The 17348-nt window shown below is 37.8% G+C and overlaps 2 protein-coding genes across 2 annotated transcripts; both read right to left on the reverse strand.

Moving 5' to 3' along the window:
• Window positions 1-84: 84 nt before the first annotated feature.
• LOC117469823 (protein phosphatase 1K, mitochondrial-like) lies at window positions 85-8360 on the reverse strand. The gene is made up of 9 exons (XM_034114269.1): window positions 8262-8360; window positions 5695-5817; window positions 5022-5180; window positions 2710-2882; window positions 2447-2547; window positions 2073-2235; window positions 1517-1661; window positions 868-1002; window positions 85-575 (listed from the first exon to the last, which is right to left on the reverse strand). Exons 2-9 carry the CDS (start codon window positions 5785-5787, stop codon window positions 444-446), a joined length of 1101 nt encoding a protein of 366 aa, XP_033970160.1. The 5' UTR covers window positions 5788-5817; window positions 8262-8360; the 3' UTR covers window positions 85-443.
• A 1361-nt stretch (window positions 8361-9721) lies between these two features.
• On the reverse strand, window positions 9722-16608 carry LOC117469828. Its single transcript, XM_034114274.1, has 9 exons — window positions 16535-16608; window positions 16401-16463; window positions 15718-15923; window positions 14405-14552; window positions 14201-14321; window positions 12819-12979; window positions 12193-12343; window positions 11572-11708; window positions 9722-10125 (listed from the first exon to the last, which is right to left on the reverse strand). The coding sequence occupies exons 1-9, from the start codon at window positions 16551-16553 to the stop codon at window positions 10106-10108; spliced, it is 1026 nt and encodes a 341-aa protein (XP_033970165.1). The 5' UTR covers window positions 16554-16608; the 3' UTR covers window positions 9722-10105.
• Window positions 16609-17348: the final 740 nt, after the last annotated feature.

Genomic DNA, 17348 nt, shown 5'->3' on the forward strand with positions numbered 1-17348 from the left:
CTGACGCAGAGGGGGCGCTTGATGTGTTATTCCTGTGCAAACCGGAGGGGCGGGGACATCTTCTTTTCACACAAAAGGAACCCAGAATTTCAAAGTTCTTTATTTTATATTATTAGTACATTTCCTAAAGACAAATCTCAGTATGATAAAGTGAAAGTTTTGTGTCATTTAACATGTTTTATTTATTTTCCAAACCCCTTAAGTTGTTAAGAAGTGAGAATGCAACGCACTTATTTTGAATAGATTGATGCATTAAAGATATCATATTATTGAATTTCCCTTCTCTTAAAGTACATATATTTTCCTGTCCGATGTATAGTAGAATAAGAGGGTGGCACATCATGGAAATAAGGTAAAAGTGCCTCAAAAATATACTTAAGTTCAGTAAATAAGGGTTAAAAATAGGCTGTAAATTTAATTTTCTTTGGTGATGTTTTCCTGTGTCACGCCCATCGTCCGCTGGAGGCGAAGTTTCTGCTCATGCTGTAGACGGTGGGTGAACTCTGGTGTTTCCCCCACGCTGAGAGAGGGACCACGATGATGGAGGCGTTATCCTCCGAGCCGTACTGCAACGCCTGCAGAAACACACAGAACAACATATTAAAGAGGGATGTGTAACGTCTCCTCTGGTCTCTTGTGATGGTGTTTGAGCATGAGTTAGTACCAGAAGGAAGATCCTTCGGCACGTCTGTTTTTTGCCAAACTACATAAAATAAAACGACTGAATTTAGGACGTTCGTTTTCCCCCACACATTTTTACCATTAAACTGATTTATGTGATTCAAGCTTTGAATCACTGGCTGTCGTTTGTTTTGTGAGAATATCAGGTTAAAATATTCTGCTGTATTTTGTATATAAGTCGTGCACCTGCTGAGCAATGACCTCTGCGGCCTCGGTGGGGTCGTGGCACTTGTTGATGACATCACAGATCTCCTGGTCGCTCAGCAGGAAGTTGATGCCGTCGGTGGTCAGAGCGAGAAACGAGTCGGTGTCGTGATTCAGCTGCAAAGACACACACATTTAAAATTCAACCTTTAAATAGAGGTTTTATGTCTCAAGTTATTGTGCTTTTTATATAACCACGGCCCCACACACACACAACACAGACTACAACACCCCTTGTTGTTAAATACCAACTAACTATGTGCAATATATATATATGCCGTTAATAACTGTGCAATAAATACCTGGCTGCTAAATCCTCAGAACTGTTACAGGATGTTCTGTTCTTGTTCTTATCATATTGTATTTACATGTATAGAGACTTTTTGCACTACTTTTTATTATGTATTTTGTATTTTTGTATTTTATTATATATGTTGGATTGTTGGAGGAGCTCAGGTCAGAAGAATGTGGCTCTTTTCTGCTGTAACAATGTAACTTCCCCCTCTGTGGGACGAATAGAGGGATTCTGATTCTGATCGTATCTTATCTTAGATATTAACTACGTAGTGTGTAATAGTAGTGTGTATTTGTGTGTATTTGTGTGTATTAGTGTGTATTTGTGTGTACTGACGGTGACTCTGTGTGTTTCCGGCTCTGCGATGACGCCGCTGGTTTTCAGGTGAAAGTCTCCGATGCTGCGCGTCATGGCGAGGCGTCCGTTAACGTGAGAAACACCGGCGCTGTTCCACGTCACGAAGCCCCCGCACCGCTTTATCCTGACACACACACACACACACACACACACACACACACACACACACACACACACACACACACACACACACACACAGTATTTACATTTTCTAAGTATTAAATAACCCAAGAAACGTAGAAAATGTAGAAAAAATCTGAAAAATATACGAAATATCCTAGAAAAATAATTAGAAAGAAAATAGAGACAAAAGAGAAATTGAACTAGTTCTGATAAATGTCTGACATGCGTGATCTTTATTTAAAATGTTAGAAAAATATACAAAATATACGTGTGAAATAAGTAGAAAATTGAGGCACACAGATAATAATATAAAGTCCAACAAATTTGAGAAATTCCCCCAAAATGTATGAAATAAATCAGTGTGATGTATATATATTTATAAATATATATGTGTATATATGTGTATATGTACCTCTCCCTCTCGTCCTTCAGGTCGGGGCAGTGATCGCGGGTGAGTTTCTTCGCCTCCCCCCCTCGACTCAGGATGGCCCGGCTGTCTCCAGCGTTGCCGACCACGAGCTCCTCGCCCCGCAGCATAGCAACCGTCGCCGTGGTGCCCGCAGTCAGGAAGGAGGCTGAGGTGCATGATGGGAGATGTAGTTTTAAGTGAGTATTTTGTAATATTTTATAATTTGATTTGATTTATTTCGAAAGTGTAAAACAATAATACAACAAATAATATTAATAGTGTGTGTGTGTGTGTGTGTGTGTGTGTGTGTGTGTGTGTGTGTGTGTGTGTGTGTGTGTGTGTGTGTGTGTGTGTGTGTGTGTGTGTGTGTGTCTCACGGTTGTTGAAGTAGCTGAGATGTGTGTGAAGAGCTTTATCCACATCTAGAAAAGCTTTCTTTAAAATTCTCTCCAGGTCGTCGTCCTCCTCCAGAGCGTCTCTGCAGATTCAAAACAATGTCATCAAAATGTAAATAAATAAATAAATAAATAAATAAAAATAAAAAAAATAATAAAACAATGAAATATAAAAATAAGTAACCGATCAAACTTTTCCCTGAACGTGTAGCAGTACTTGATAAATAAATAAATACTAATATTACCTGATGTATTTCTCCATGAAGGTGTAGCAGTACTCGGCGGCGTGCGGCCCTCCGTGCCCGTCGAACACGGCGTACAGTTGAATGTTTTCGTGGATCTGAGCGACTCGGAGTCGGTCCTCGTTTTGTTTCCTGAGACCCAGAACTGAGGAGGAGCCGACCCGGGAAACACTCACCTTAGAAACACGAACAAACAGATCAAGACCAAATAATAATTATAAGCATTTTAATTTATTTTCACGCTTATTTACAGTTAATATTATTTATATTTTTGGAAAATATTATTACTGTTAGGGAATAATTTGCTTAGGTATTCAACCTTCGACACAGTTCATCATGTTCTCCTCTCACTGTCTCCTTTCCCACGGCATAGGTCTACGGCCTTGGGTATTGCTGCTATCTCTCTAACGGCCCGTCCACACAGCGGCTTTGGAAAAAGCTTGCTGGCGGGCGTGTCTGAAGCTCGACCAAGAACAAATCACATGAATCTCCCGCCCCTGAGACACAAGCAGCGGTTTGATTGGCTAGAGCTTGTACTGGCATATGATTTGATTGGCTGACGCTTCCACCGAAAGCTTCAGAAGCTTCAAAAGTTGAACATTGCTCAACTTTTGAAGCCTGAGATGCCTGGAAAGCTCCGCTCTGCTTCCCACAATGCAGTTCGGCGAAAAGTGAGGCAAAGTGACGTCACCCCATTCAAAGTGAATGGGCAGAAGCGCTGGAAGATTTTTTTAACGCTGCTGTGTGGACGTACCGTTAAGGAGGAACAGCTTGGGCACATTGTTGTTGCCAGCCTATGACAGAGCACAAGCCGCCATGAGGTAGTTTACTGTTCAGGGACGTAGGTTCCCTGGCGCACATTCTTTTCTATGGACGACAGCTCTAGTTAGATTCAGGGTCCATAATGCTTTAGTCTCGCTGATGAAGAATGTTGATTATTACACTCCGAACTAGTTAAAACCTCGAGCTGCAGAAAGAGTTCTTCAGAATTGGTTTGGCAACCGCTGTGTGAACTCGTGACACACCACCTGTCTTGTCAATTAACTGTAAGCCGTAACTCCAAATAAACCGTCAGTGTTTGCCATCAAAGCTCCAGCTCTCCTCGTGTCTCTCTGAGTCCTGACTCTCCATTGCTACAGAAGTTTCCCCCACAATTACAATTATTATTTCTATCTACATCTGTTCACAATGTTTTTGAGTATATATTTTTTTCATAGGAATTTATTTATTGTGCATTTTTTGCTTTTAATTTATTTTTCGTCCGGTCATACATCAGTACTATGTCATGTAAAATGTTTTTTACATTTCAGGAAGGGTGAAAGGTGGATTTGCAAATGATTACGGACGAGGGGGTTTAATGGTTTAATGGTGAGGATGTTTAGATGATGCCTCAGGGAATTTAAGGGTGGGACCAGTTGGATATTCTCTCTACTATATAGTGAGACTGTTAGCTGTGTTCTGGGAGCAGAGCCTCTCTATCCTCTGAGGAGGGAGTCGCTCTGTTCCTGCGTGTGAGATCAATTTCACTTTATATTGACTTTCTTTATTAATTTATTAAATATAGCAAAAGACAAACTTTGTCTCTTAAGAGAATTAAAATGTCCTCCACAGTGTAGATCTGATTTAGTCAGAGATGGCAAAAGTACACACATCCTTTACTCAAGTAGAAGTACAGATACTCGTGTTTAAAAATACTCTGGTAAAAGTAGAAGTACTGACTAAACTTCTTTACTCAAGTAAAAGTAAAGAGGGCTTTGAAATGTACTTCAGTAAAAAGTACCCATAACTAGCAGCTGTTTTAAAGAGTACCTGACCTCCCTTTATATTAATAGAACAATAATGTCATTGTTAGCTAATGAATGTTTCCATGCTGAACAACGGCAACATGACAACGTTTTCATTGGTCCCTCTTCTTTAGAGAAGACCAGGAAATGATGGATACACGGATCGTGTTCAAATCAATAGGCACGCAATGACTCTAAATAATAATGATCACGCCACCAAACACACATTCAAACTAAAGGAACCAGCCTGTTTGGAAAATGTGAGAAGTAGAAAGTACAGGTATTTGTGTTCAACATGTAAGAAGTAGAAAGTACAGGTATTTGGGTTCAACATGTAAGAAGTAGAAAGTACAGGTATTTGTGTTCAACATGTAAGAAGTAAAAGTAAAAAGTCGTCAGATAAATAAGTAGTGGAGTAAAGTACTGATACCAGAAAGATGTACTTAAGTACAGTAACGAAGTATTTGTACTCCACTACTTCCCCCCTCTGGATTTAGTCCATGTGTGACTCAGTATAAGTTCTCCCGGTACCTGTGGGTTGTGTTTCCCGTATCTGATGCTGGACGGCAGGAGAACCGGTTCTTCTATCCGGTCGTCCCAAATCCCAAATGAGTCCCAGGCGACGGGTCGGACTCTAACGGCGCCGCTAACAAACCGAACTCCAACATCTCTGTTCGAGGCCCCGCCCACCTGCAGGACGACCAATCAAATCAGAGAATAAACTATTAAGGTCAGGCGGAGATCAAATGGGATGCTAAATATGTTGATGAGGTTGTTTACAGATGGTGGTAGCTCATGGACTCAAAGGAGTGTCGTGAAGAAGGATAATTAAATAAATGTGGAAATGTAAAAGTCAAATAATACATATAAAAATAACAAATAAATGTAAATGATGTGATAAATAAATAATTAATTATTTTGGAAAATATTATTACAATTATTATTTCTATATACATTTGTTCACAATTATTTTGAGTACATTTCATTTTAAATAGGAATGTATGTATTTATTGTGCATTTCTTGCTTTTAATTGTCTTTTTTCTTTACTTTTCTAAAGGGCTTTATCCATTTGATCTGATCCTACTGTTTATTTAAGTCTGTTTCTTTTAGTCTGTTTCAATTAAATCCTAATATGTCTCCAAAATCTGTTATAATTTTTAGAAATCTGCCATTGTGTTTGGTTTGTGTTACGTGACGCCTCACCTGTCCGGGCGCTGTGCAGGTGAGATGGGAGGGGCGTCGGGTCAGGAGGGATCGAGAACACCTGAGCAGGTGGAGGAGAACTGGAGGCGACATTTCTGAGGAAACACCCGGCCGGCAGCAGCTCTGAAATTAAATATAATATATAAAGTCAGACATTTATTACCTCTTATCACTCTCTGTCTGAAACCAGAGCCCAGTCTGCTCTGATTGGTTAGCTGGCCGGCTCTGTTGTGATTGGTCAACCGCTCAAAGATGTCCCGCCCCCTTACGCCTATCACGTACAATGAGTTGGAGTGCTTGCCAATAGGAGCGTGAGTGTTACATAGTGATGTCACTGTTTTTCTAGAAGTGCAGGAGATACACAGTAAAAGAGCATAATAGCGCCTCTTCAATCCAACTAATTAAATATCCACAGGTACAGAAGTAATCAAAGAACTCAAGTAAAATAAATCAATATTTAAAATGAAATAAAATATAGAAATATTATAAAAACTATAACAAAAAGAAAACATTGAAAAGATAAATGTTTACAAGAAATAGAAATATTGAAAAAAAAGGAAATTCAATAGAAAATATGACATTTTGTTGGCTTTGTGAAACACAAACATTAATACAAATCCTCTGTTAATTGCATTAAAAGTATGAGGAAAAGGTACGCAGGGTAAAGACAGTAATGAGTGTGCGGTCTATCAGGATGTTGGTATAAATAAACTGATGACAGGTGTGGGTTTCCCTTCCTCCAGCTGGTGTAACGTAATGGAACAAAGTTACATTTAACTTTAAACTTCAGCCAGTGCACTCACTTAACGTCAAAGTCCTTGCTTTAATATATCTGTATAATGTTCAGAAATGAGAATAAAATGTGCATTGATTAAGCATGTCAAAGGAAAGGAAGAATGGAAGATCGTTGCACAAACATTTTGATCACAAACCTAAAAAACCTGCTAAATGTTATGTCTTTTTTGGCTCCACTTCCTACAGTGTACCCCACTCATGCCCCCCCCCCACCCCCTGCTGCGTTTGAGCCTCATATCCATTACACATCAGGCGAAACACACACACGCTGAGCTCTAAAAATACTCAGTCTGCTGACTTCATTTGAGAAGTTTAGCTGGAAAAAGAAACGCCTGCAACGGAAAAATACTAATCCACATTTCGGGCTTTTATTTGGAAGGACTGGCTTTAAACTTAAGGGAGCTAATTAAAGCAAAAATATTCTTTATAAAGGCTAAAACCATGATAAGCGAATAGATAGATACAAAACTATAAAGAAGCTTTTAAAAGTATAAAAGCAAAGTGTAAAGATTTTAAGTTCAAGTAAACAAAAACAAACTTAAAGTACTAAAAGTAAACGTTGTTATAGGACAGAATAGCACTCTTTATTAGCATTTAATCCTAATATTGGATCAAGATCATGTTACATTTCTCTATTCATCATATGTACAACAGTTACATAGAAGCAGCAAAAGAAAATGATAGAAACATGGCAACAAAGTGACACAAAAACACACACAAAATGATGGAAATTGTGTATTTTTGACATAAATAAAGTGCAAAAATATATAATATTTCCCACCAAAATGTAGCACAGAAGACGTTTAAAGTTACAGAAAATGGATGTACTTGATTAAATGTGCTGTTACTTTCCAGTACTGTCACCTTTACTCCATTTCCGTGTGACGCAGTCTTTAGGGTACAAAAAGCTGTGTTGGTAATAATACTACTAGGACACCACGTCTTTAACTCTGAGCCAGGAAACAGAGGTCAGAGGAGTTACACGTTGTGCAGTCTGTGCATAATGACCTTTAAATGGCACTGCAAAAAAAACACATGTGACCTGGTGCTAAAAACACAACAATGCACATGTGTGTTTGGGTTACCCACTGACCTACATGCCAATAACAACAAACCACCCACTTTCCTTTTTCTGATATATTTAGAATATAAAGCAGAGTTTAGGTTTTAAAAATGAATTCATGCAGTCCAATATGTTTAAGAACGATCCATCAGATGGAGTACAACCTACAAAATATGTATAAGATAATACTATGCAGCACCAAAAATACTGCATGAATGATAATACTTACATATAAAATAAATATAAAAATTGATTAATAATAATAAATATATAATGCTAATAATAATAATTAATAATATTACTACTAATATTACTAATCGTACTAATAATAACAATAACAATAACCAAACCTTGTCAAATTAAGTTTTAAAATAAGAATATAAAATAACGATAAAATAAACAAATATACAAATATATATTTAAAAAATATTGAGACCCAGAGCAGAAAATAAATATTGGAGATGATCTGAAAGCCAAAAACTAATAATTTAATAGTATATTATAGTATAATATAGTAAAACATAGCCAAAGGCATTAACCATAGCCTACTATAGTATTTAAACAATGGATATAATAATGAACAGCACACAGGAAAGACTACATTTGAAGATTAAATAAATAAAGTCACTATAAACTCATTTTAAGTCTTTCTTTAGTTTAAAAACGTTGCCTGTTAAAAATGTTAAAATGGCGGATTTAAAAAACTCACCTTCTTCTTTCTTTCTTCAGTTGGTGATTTTTTTCCCGCCTTTGCTGTTTCCGTGGCAACAGGTGTTCTCTGGTTCCAGCCCTCACGAGTTCGAGTGGGGCTTGGCTCGAGGGCCTTTTATATGAGCTCACAGCCGTCCAATCAAAAATCCGAGCACAGTGCTGATGTCACTGCCGAATACGGTGTGCTTGGTTTTGGCGCGAATCCAATAAGAAGGAGCTGTTCGTTCTTATAACCATAGATATATATATAAACATATATATATATCTATGCTTATAACAAACAAACAAATACATAATTAGATAAATACAAATAATAATAATTTAAAAATACTAAATTAATTAAATAAATACATTTACTTAAGCTGATACATTCGCTTAGATCTCGTTTTTATGTGTAGAAATATTTAAAAAACGTTACCTGGTTCAGAATAATGTGCATCGTTTCTGCGCAAATCCAAGAAGAAGAAATTGTTCTGCCTCTCTCTTTCTCCTCATTTAATTAAAAATAAATAAATACAACTCTAGAAACTTAAGTCCTGTGATGCTTAGTACCTAAAAACCTTAACTAAAGTTGAATATGTTGATTTATTTATTTAGAAACACTTAAGTTAAATGTGGGGTAGGTAAGTTTGAGAAACCGGCTCGAGATACACTTTTTGTTATATTCCATGGAATGCTCTTAACATCCCGATAGCAATGAATATCTGAAGTGCTTTGACAAAAAATCCATAAAAAAATGTCATCTGTGGAAGCTGTAGTACTGTAAAAAGCACGACCAATCATTTGAGCCGGCCCGGCTAAAATAACTGGATGGCCTACCTGCCTGTCAGCCTTCCATCTGTGCACAAACTTATCTCGTGCCCTCATTGGTCATGTGCGCGTTCGTGTGTGTTGGAGGAGGGGCTCTGTAAGGAAGTGGCAGATTCGTTCCGGCTGTGTATTTTCAAATTCTAGCGCACTCTAGCTGGTTTCTCCAAAATTACCTACCCCACCTTTAAATGTTTAGAAAACGTTTAATAAGGAAACAAAATGTCCTCAGTAACATTAGCTTAACAATTACAAATGTATCATTTTAAATAATACAAATATAATAATTACTTACATTTATATAGTGCCTTTCATATACTCATGGTGGACGCTTGGGTATAATATAAACTCGTTATTTGATACGCACAATAACTAATAATGGCCTTCAGAGGCTGCCAGGAAGGACAGAAAGTAACTAAGTGCATTTACCTTCACTTAAGTACTAAATATCAACTTTTGGTATTTTTATTTTACTTTTAAGTATGAATTATGCTTTTTACTGCATTTATGTAAAAGCTTTAGTTACTGCCATACTGTATAAACAAGGTAGAACAAATACAAAAATACTGTTTACATACATTAACATTCTGAATACTTCCTCCACTGCTGGTTTTAGCCTTTAGGTGGCAGCAAAAACCTCATAACTCAAAATATGTTCAGTGTCTTTATTGATATATTTTTAGAAAAAAAGACTGCATTTCTTTAACTAATCCAACTTTAAACCCTAAACAAATAATACACCTATTGATTGGCAAAGTATAATTTGTGAAGGATTTCTTCTAGAAACCACAAGTATCCTTTAGTCAAAATGTTGTAATTAAAAAAAGTACAACTGTAAAAACATTGTTATTAACAAAAATAAAAAAGACAATATTCACATTCAAATAGTAAATACTGAAGTAAAGTGTTATCAATTGAGACAAAAAAGAAAGAAAAATATTACATTTTGCACAAAAATCTGACCAATCAGAGAGCAGGAAACTGGACCTGGGAGCAGCTTTAGCGACCTTGATGACATCATCGACTCTTCTTCTTCTACTCCTCGACAGGCCGCGCTGACGTGAACAGATCAGGTGTGTGTGATTACATGACAACTTTATCTGTATCAAAACAAAGGTAATAACTGTTCTACAACAAAGCTTTAACCTGTTCCACTCTGAGCCTGTTTTTCAGGTCTCAGGCTCGAAAATGACATTCCCAGAACAAATGACCATATCTTCCCTTCTAAAAGGGTTAAATTAATAATCTTTGTTCTCAAAGTAATGATAAACCTGTGAGTTGGATGTAGAAGTGTCAGAATCAATATAAATGTTTTTTATTTTAAAGAAAATTCAGATTTTACATAGTAAAAAACTGTAAATTATAGTGTCCGTCCAAAGATTATTTTTTACAGATAGTGAAAACTACCCTTGGATGATGGGTTAGTAGACTAAAAGCTTTAGGAATCCAAAGTACAACATATAATAAGTACCCTGTATCAAGATTGATGCAAAACAAGTGAAATTTGACCTTTTTAGAGAGATTTAGCCAAAAACCCCCACTTCTGGGGTCATTTGGGTGGATTTGACCTATCTCTGGCCCCCCTTGGTCGATTTGGTTGGTTGACATACCCTTGTGACCGTTAGAGCCAATAGAATCGAAGGGGGAGGCACACACCCACACACGTTGTAAAGAAAAAATGTGGTTGCTTCGCGTGTGGAAAACGAAACCAAAGTGCAGGAATGTCTCCTTCTGGAGTTTGGAAACTAAAACGCAGTTGTATTGCTTATGGATTATCAGAAATAATTTCAAAGAAGGCACAGACACATAGGATGAACCTATGGATTAACTGCAGCATCGTTTTTTTATCGTTTTAATGCCATTGAAGACCACTTTTGACCAAGGTAAGCCATGTTTACGTGTTTAGCTACTTAGCTCCACATGTGATGATGTACGCTTTCGTTTATAGCGTCGCGAATGTTTATCACTGAGTGTTGAGGAGGGCACCGTTAGATTCAGTGTCTCCAGGACACCGAAAAAGAGTGTTTGGTTGTGCATCTAGGATAAGTAATAAGGGAGTTCTGAGTGAGTTTAAGTGGCGCATTACGTTCCATGTTTTCGCTCATGGCTAATTCAGAGAATGAGTGCTAGCATTGTGGGTTTTTTTTGAAAAAAGAAATTAAAAAGATCAGTTAGCTGAGTTTCTTCCCGTTACATGGATATAACACATTCATAGTTTTATTCAATATTAAGATTCCTTAGACGTTGTTTCCTGCAAATGACGCGTTTATCCGCCCGGTACCGGGCGGAAGGTGCGTAACAGGTTAATAATGCTAAAAAGCTAAAATAAAATAGGATATACAGTTACAAAAAATACCAAAAAACAACTAATAACAGTGAGTTTTAAGGAGATTTAGAAAAGGCCACTAAGTTTGTGGCCTATAGGTATAAAAAGACGTGTATTTGTATAATGTTGCCTCTATATATACAGTTAACGTACTGTAATATGTGTGCTTTAGTACCTTTAACACTGAGCCAGCTGTCGTGGGAATCTCCACCCTCCGGCATTTCACATTTGTAGACCCCCTCGTCAGCTTTGGTCACTGCTTTCAGGGTGAAGTTGCCCTCTTGTTCAAACGGTCCGCGACCAAAGCTGTTACTGCAGATTCAGAAAAATTAAAGACAAGGCATCTTAACAAATCTGTCCAAAAAACCCTGCTGCAAATTAAACAAAATACAGAAACAGGTTGTTGTGTTTCCAGGGGACACTAAACAGTGACGCACCATCCATCTACTGCAACATTTAGCTTATTTTATTGAGCCTGGGACTTCAGATTTTCACTGCCTGATTTACACTGTAGCTGTGCATATGACAATAAAGCCTTTACATCTTTTAACTCATAAATAATAAAGCAAATAAACAATAACCAAGCAGAACAATACCAATAACGACACCCATGTGACAATTACCAGAAACGATCAATTACGATGTGTGTGTTGTTAACAAATAATGAGTATAATAAAACAATAAACACAGGCTAACTTAGCATTTTAGCTCCTACACAGAGATTGGATGGCCATGAGTAATAACCCCTCAACCCATTGCTTTCAACTCTTAATGATTAAATATCCTTAAACATTACTCGATCAAACGGTTGTTCTTGTCGTAGGAGGTGTGGAAGCTGAAGCTGATTTCCTTGGTTTTCTTATCCCTTTGGAAACAGCGCAGCATCACGTCCTCGCCCTCCATCACAGGAAGTGGAGGACTCTCAAGGACCACCGTCGTCACAGAAGCTGGAAAGAGCGGGAGAATATTTCACCTTAAACCTTTAGTAGAAATGTACAAATGCGTAATTTGAACAAACTGTGTGAATTGTTAGCTCTAAACACACTGCTAAGGTCACAAGTCAACACGAATGGGAACTGCGGAGGAAATTAATAATGTAATTTACATCACAGCATACCAAATGGAGAAAGCAGGGACACAAGAAATGTTCATTATAACAGGTAACATCCTTCTGAATATTACAGAACAGAAGGAAGCCAGACGTGTACTGAAGGTGTGAAGAAGCCTCTGGGTCACAGCCATAGTGAACCGAGGCAAAAACAACTTTACAAAGGACTGAATGACACTTAGATTATACATTTCCACGATAGGAACCAGTGGCATGATATGGACATATGCGAGTAAAGAGCAGGTACATGGGATTTTAATATGAAGCTGTGGAGGCTTTAGAGACTTAATGAAGTCAGAATAAAAGGTGGGTACCAATGGAGACGTTGAGGCTGTTGCTCCTGTCTCCTGCTGGGTTCTCACACCAGTACAGGCTGTATGAATCTAAATGAACAGGAGTGATGGTGCTGGAGAGTTGTTGATCTGAAGACACTTGACCGGGACACTCTGTAACGGTCCCCTTCCACTCGTCAAACCTTTGAAAACAGAAGTGGTGGTTACCTTATAGTATGGCTTTGACTTTTTCTCGAAAGCCAATGTCGTTTTGATTTGAAGTGAAATGTCTCCATGATGGATTGTCATGACTTTCGTTACAGATAATCATGTTTGCCCAGTGGATGGAACCCAATGACGTTGGTAAGAAACTGTTTTTTAGTCTGGTGCCAATAGTTAGTCGAGGTTTCCACTTATTCAGAGATACTTCAACATCTATAAAAATCAGCAATACATTAATAAATTCATGATTCCAAGAAGATGAACTAATTCGTTGTGATCCTGACTTTATCGCTTGTGTCCTCATGAGGATCCCTTGTTTGGTTTTGACTATTGGATGGATTGGACATTTGTCCCAGGATTTTATTCTCAAAAGGTTGCTCGTCCCTAAACTCTTTTTCTACAAATATTTCCAAATTCCCATCAGCCTCAGCTCTGGTTCAAATTGAAATATCTCAACAGCTATTGAATGGATTGCCATGACGTTTGGTTCAGATATTCATGGTCGCCCAGAGAATGGATCTTAAAGACGTTGGTAAGTATCAGACTTTTCCTCTGGTGCCAAAAGCTAGACAAGGTTTTCTCTTATTCAGAGACACTTCAACATCTATCAGCAATACATTTACAAATGTATGATTCCAATAAGATGTACTGATTCGTTGTGATCCTCTGACTTTATCTCTTATGTCATCATGAAGTTCCCTTATTTGGTTTTGACTATTGGATGAATTTGGACAAAACCTGGTTCAGACGATCGCTCCTTGAATTGTAAAACATTTGGTAGACCCTCAATATTTCATCTTCTCGAACATCCATCAAGTAAAAGTAATAGTTTGTCCAAAATTGTGTTGGTACCCTAATACCCGCCTCAGCTGTATTGTAGGGTCCCAAACTCTTGTTAAGACTTGAATATCTCAAGAACTGGGAACTTCTGGATGGATTAACATGAAGGTTTGTAGAGACATTCATGATTACCAGAGGATAAAATCCTAATGCCCTTGGGCAACCTCAAACTCACCAACCACAGGAAGTTGTAATTCCAAGAAGAGGCCACTATGAAAATGAGCTTCAAAGCCCAATGTTCTTCTTGGTGTCTTTAAACCATTACTACGTACACGTGGCATTTGTTAAAACTTGCTCCTGGTAGCTATCGGTTTAGGTAAAGTCATTTCAAAATCATATAACACTACAAGTAAAAGAGCAACCTCATCATCTTCCACTGGGCGTTGTCGTTGGGCAGCTGGCAGCCCAAAGTGAACGCCTCATCGGAGAAGAACTGGCTCCTGTTGTGGCTCATCACTTCCATGGAGGCCTTCGGAGGAGCGTCTTTGTTGGGGAGATAAATTAATATCAAATAAACAAATGTAAGAATCCTAACCTAATCATAAAAGAAATCTGTGTTTTCTGACCTTCAACCCAGAGCATACTGTGCCAGTCGAGGACGTAAACTTCAGGTAAGCTGCCATTATCGTCACAGGTGTAAACTCCCTGGTGCTCATGGGTAACGGGGTTCAGCTCATAGGCGATTCCTGTCGACGCTGGCTGGCTCGCCACAATCTGAGAGGAGACCAGGCAGTTTTGGTTTTAAATGGCAAAATCTGTGTTTGCACGCAATAAATGCACAGACAGGTCTCATTCCCAGGTTTGAAAATAATGCCGTAGACTGTATAAGATTATAAAGTAACGTGAAGTCAACCAATGGTCTGTGGACTACGATTTTGAAGCTTCGAGTTTGGCATTTTGGCCGTTTGGTTCTTTTGCAAAGTGACACAATAGTTAAGTTCAACCCAATGCAAAACAAATGTGGTTTGAAGGGGGTGGAAGTTGTAAGACAAAATAAAAGACCACACAAACTAATATTTGTTATTTATTAGATCAGTGTGACCAGGATGGAGTTCCAAGCAGACGGAATATGTAAGATCAAAACATCTGGACTTTGCTTGCCGTGTCAGAGGTTGGACCCAAAATAACCTTCATTATCTTCTAACGTTTACCCCACTTGACTCCAGTGTAAAGATAAGAGGTTGGGGGGGATGGATAGGTTAAACAAACACAAGACTTTTACCCTGGGGCCATTGTTTACGTCCAATCCGAAACCCTTAACTCAACATTTACTAATCTTAAGGCACGTAATAAATGCAATAAATCTGAACCATGATCTTTTGCTTAACCTCAGCCAGCAGTTTAGTCGCATAATCCTACTTTACGTCTAGGGTTGATGACCTAGAGAGTCATATGGACTAATTTGGATTTATGAGTGGTTGTATTGGGAGGCTTTCCTTTAACTGAAATCAAGGACCCTTTGTGTAAAAATGTTTCAATCATTTCGATAATTTGGAGTAACTTCATGGTAAATGTATCGACAGGCTTAGAACAAGTTGTGTTTCTTCGCCACAACTCGCATCACGTAGCTTTAGTTACTAATTTAGTCACCTAAACGTATTTTATGCTAATACTGACCTCCTGTCCATATTGAGGACTGGTTGCTTTGTGAAGCTTTCTTTTAACTGAAATCAAGGACCCTTATGTGTAAAAAACTGCCAGAAATGTAGGGACATTTTGAGGAACTTCATTGTAAATGTCCTGACAGGCATATAAAACCCTGACTAGGATGTGTTTCCTCGCCACCACTCGCCTGACATAACTCTAGTTGTGGTTTGGGTTAAGATCTGTGTTCATGGAGACATTAGGAATCTAAAATGTGGACTGTAATGCCTCAAACCTTCTTGGTCCTGTTTCCGGGCCTCATGTTGGTCCAGGTGAGATGCAGGTAGACTTTGTCTCCGTACTTCTTCTTGTCGGTGTGCGCTGTGCAGTTAATCTGCACTCTGTCGCCCGCGCTGACGAACCATGTTGGAAACGCCTGCAGCTTCGTTCCTATAACGCCCGCGTATTTACTCTTGGGCTTTGTGTCCCGACGCTGCACATCTGAAGTCAGACAGAAAAGAAAAAGTTAAATATTTCACGAGCAATAAAATAAAAAAAAAGGCTCCTGCAAATCTCCAAAGTTTATTTATAATTAACGATTTTTTATTATAATCATTAGAAACTACTAATAAGGAATGCAAAATATAATAAATCTGTGCTTTGTGTATATTGTTATTTATTATTAGTGGACGAGATGGTATCCAATTACCTAATTTAAGAAAAAGTACTAACAAAACCATGAAAATACTATTTTACAAGTTAAGGTCGTGCATTGGACATGTTACTTGAGAAGAAGTACGTAAGTATAACCAGGAAATTGTAGTTAAAGTATTACAAATATACTATTATATAATATATGTTTAGATTATGTTTAGATTATGATTTGCAATGCATTATGCTAACAGCTGATTTTCACTGCTGTAGTTTGAGGTGGAGCTCATTTTGATGTATGTTTATTCTTTTTGTGCAGATACTCACGATGAGATGAAGACCCATCCAAAGTGCTCTTTGCGCTCACAAAGGAGAAGAGGACACACAGCACTGAAACACAGAGTTAAATATGAGCTGTTTAAAGTATTTTAGTGAAGATATAAATGAGTAATAACACTTACAGACTGAAGCGAGTCTCATCCTGATGAAGTCTCGTCTCTGTCTGTCACTCTGAAGCTGAACGTTTTAAAGGTCAGGAAACGTTTGTTTTATCGGCCGTCGACCCCAGTTTATCTGTCTTCTTTCCAGTGATCTCATTGGTCGGCTGGTTGATAACATATTTAGGTTTTGCAGGTTAAAGGTCGCTCTCTTTCAGATGATTATTGACACATCTGTTTTTCTAATTTACTCCTAAATTAGATTCAGTTTAAAATATACATATTTTTGGTCTTATTTATTTATTTCACTGTATTATTATTTTATTATTATCATGATTATTAATTTAAAATTAAAATACAGTGTTTTTTTGTCTGGCCAATAATCCAGTTATTATATGGTTAATTCATTCATTCAGTGTGATAATCATTTTTATATAATACCTAACAATTATGAGTACAAATGCAAATGTATTACCTGATTTCCTAAAAAATAAAAAAGCATCAGGGTCATGTTTTATTTTCAGTGAGGTTCAAATCAATGTCAATTAATAAATAAAGTTTTTTTTTATTATAATCTAGTGTACTCACAACAGCGACTCTGTGGCCAATTAGCAGTTTTGTTTAATGGACTATTTTGTGTATCGTTGCAACTTAACATTTATTATGTTGAGAGGAGAAAAGAGAACATGGCGCTCTGATCTCCTCCTTCTCTCCCTCCCTTTATTTATTCATGTTTCTGGTAGAGCAACGACGAAGAGGAGGAGGAGGAGGAGGAAGCTGCAGAGTTACTCTCATACTCGAACACCATGATGGGATTTACATCCAGAATCATTTGTAT

This window comes from Trematomus bernacchii, unplaced genomic scaffold, assembly GCF_902827165.1.
Source record: "Trematomus bernacchii unplaced genomic scaffold, fTreBer1.1, whole genome shotgun sequence".
In the NCBI taxonomy this organism is placed as follows: Eukaryota; Metazoa; Chordata; class Actinopteri; order Perciformes; family Nototheniidae; genus Trematomus; species Trematomus bernacchii.

Excerpts from the sequence above, each read along its gene's own strand:
- LOC117469823 (XM_034114269.1), bottom strand. The coding sequence starts at position 5,787 with ATGTCGCCTCCAGTTCTCCTCCACCTGCTCAGGTGTTCTCGATCCCTC. Across the intron at positions 2,236-2,446 it reads TCTCAGCTACTTCAACAACC|CCTCCTTCCTGACTGCGGGC; the intron begins GTGAGACACACA and ends CATGCACCTCAG. Across the intron at positions 576-867 it reads CAGAGGTCATTGCTCAGCAG|GCGTTGCAGTACGGCTCGGA; the intron begins GTGCACGACTTA and ends GTGTTTCTGCAG.
- LOC117469828 (XM_034114274.1), bottom strand. Across the intron at positions 15,924-16,400 it reads GGATGGGTCTTCATCTCATC|ATGTGCAGCGTCGGGACACA; the intron begins GTGAGTATCTGC and ends GTCTGACTTCAG. Across the intron at positions 14,553-15,717 it reads CCGGAAACAGGACCAAGAAG|ATTGTGGCGAGCCAGCCAGC; the intron begins GTTTGAGGCATT and ends GTCTCCTCTCAG.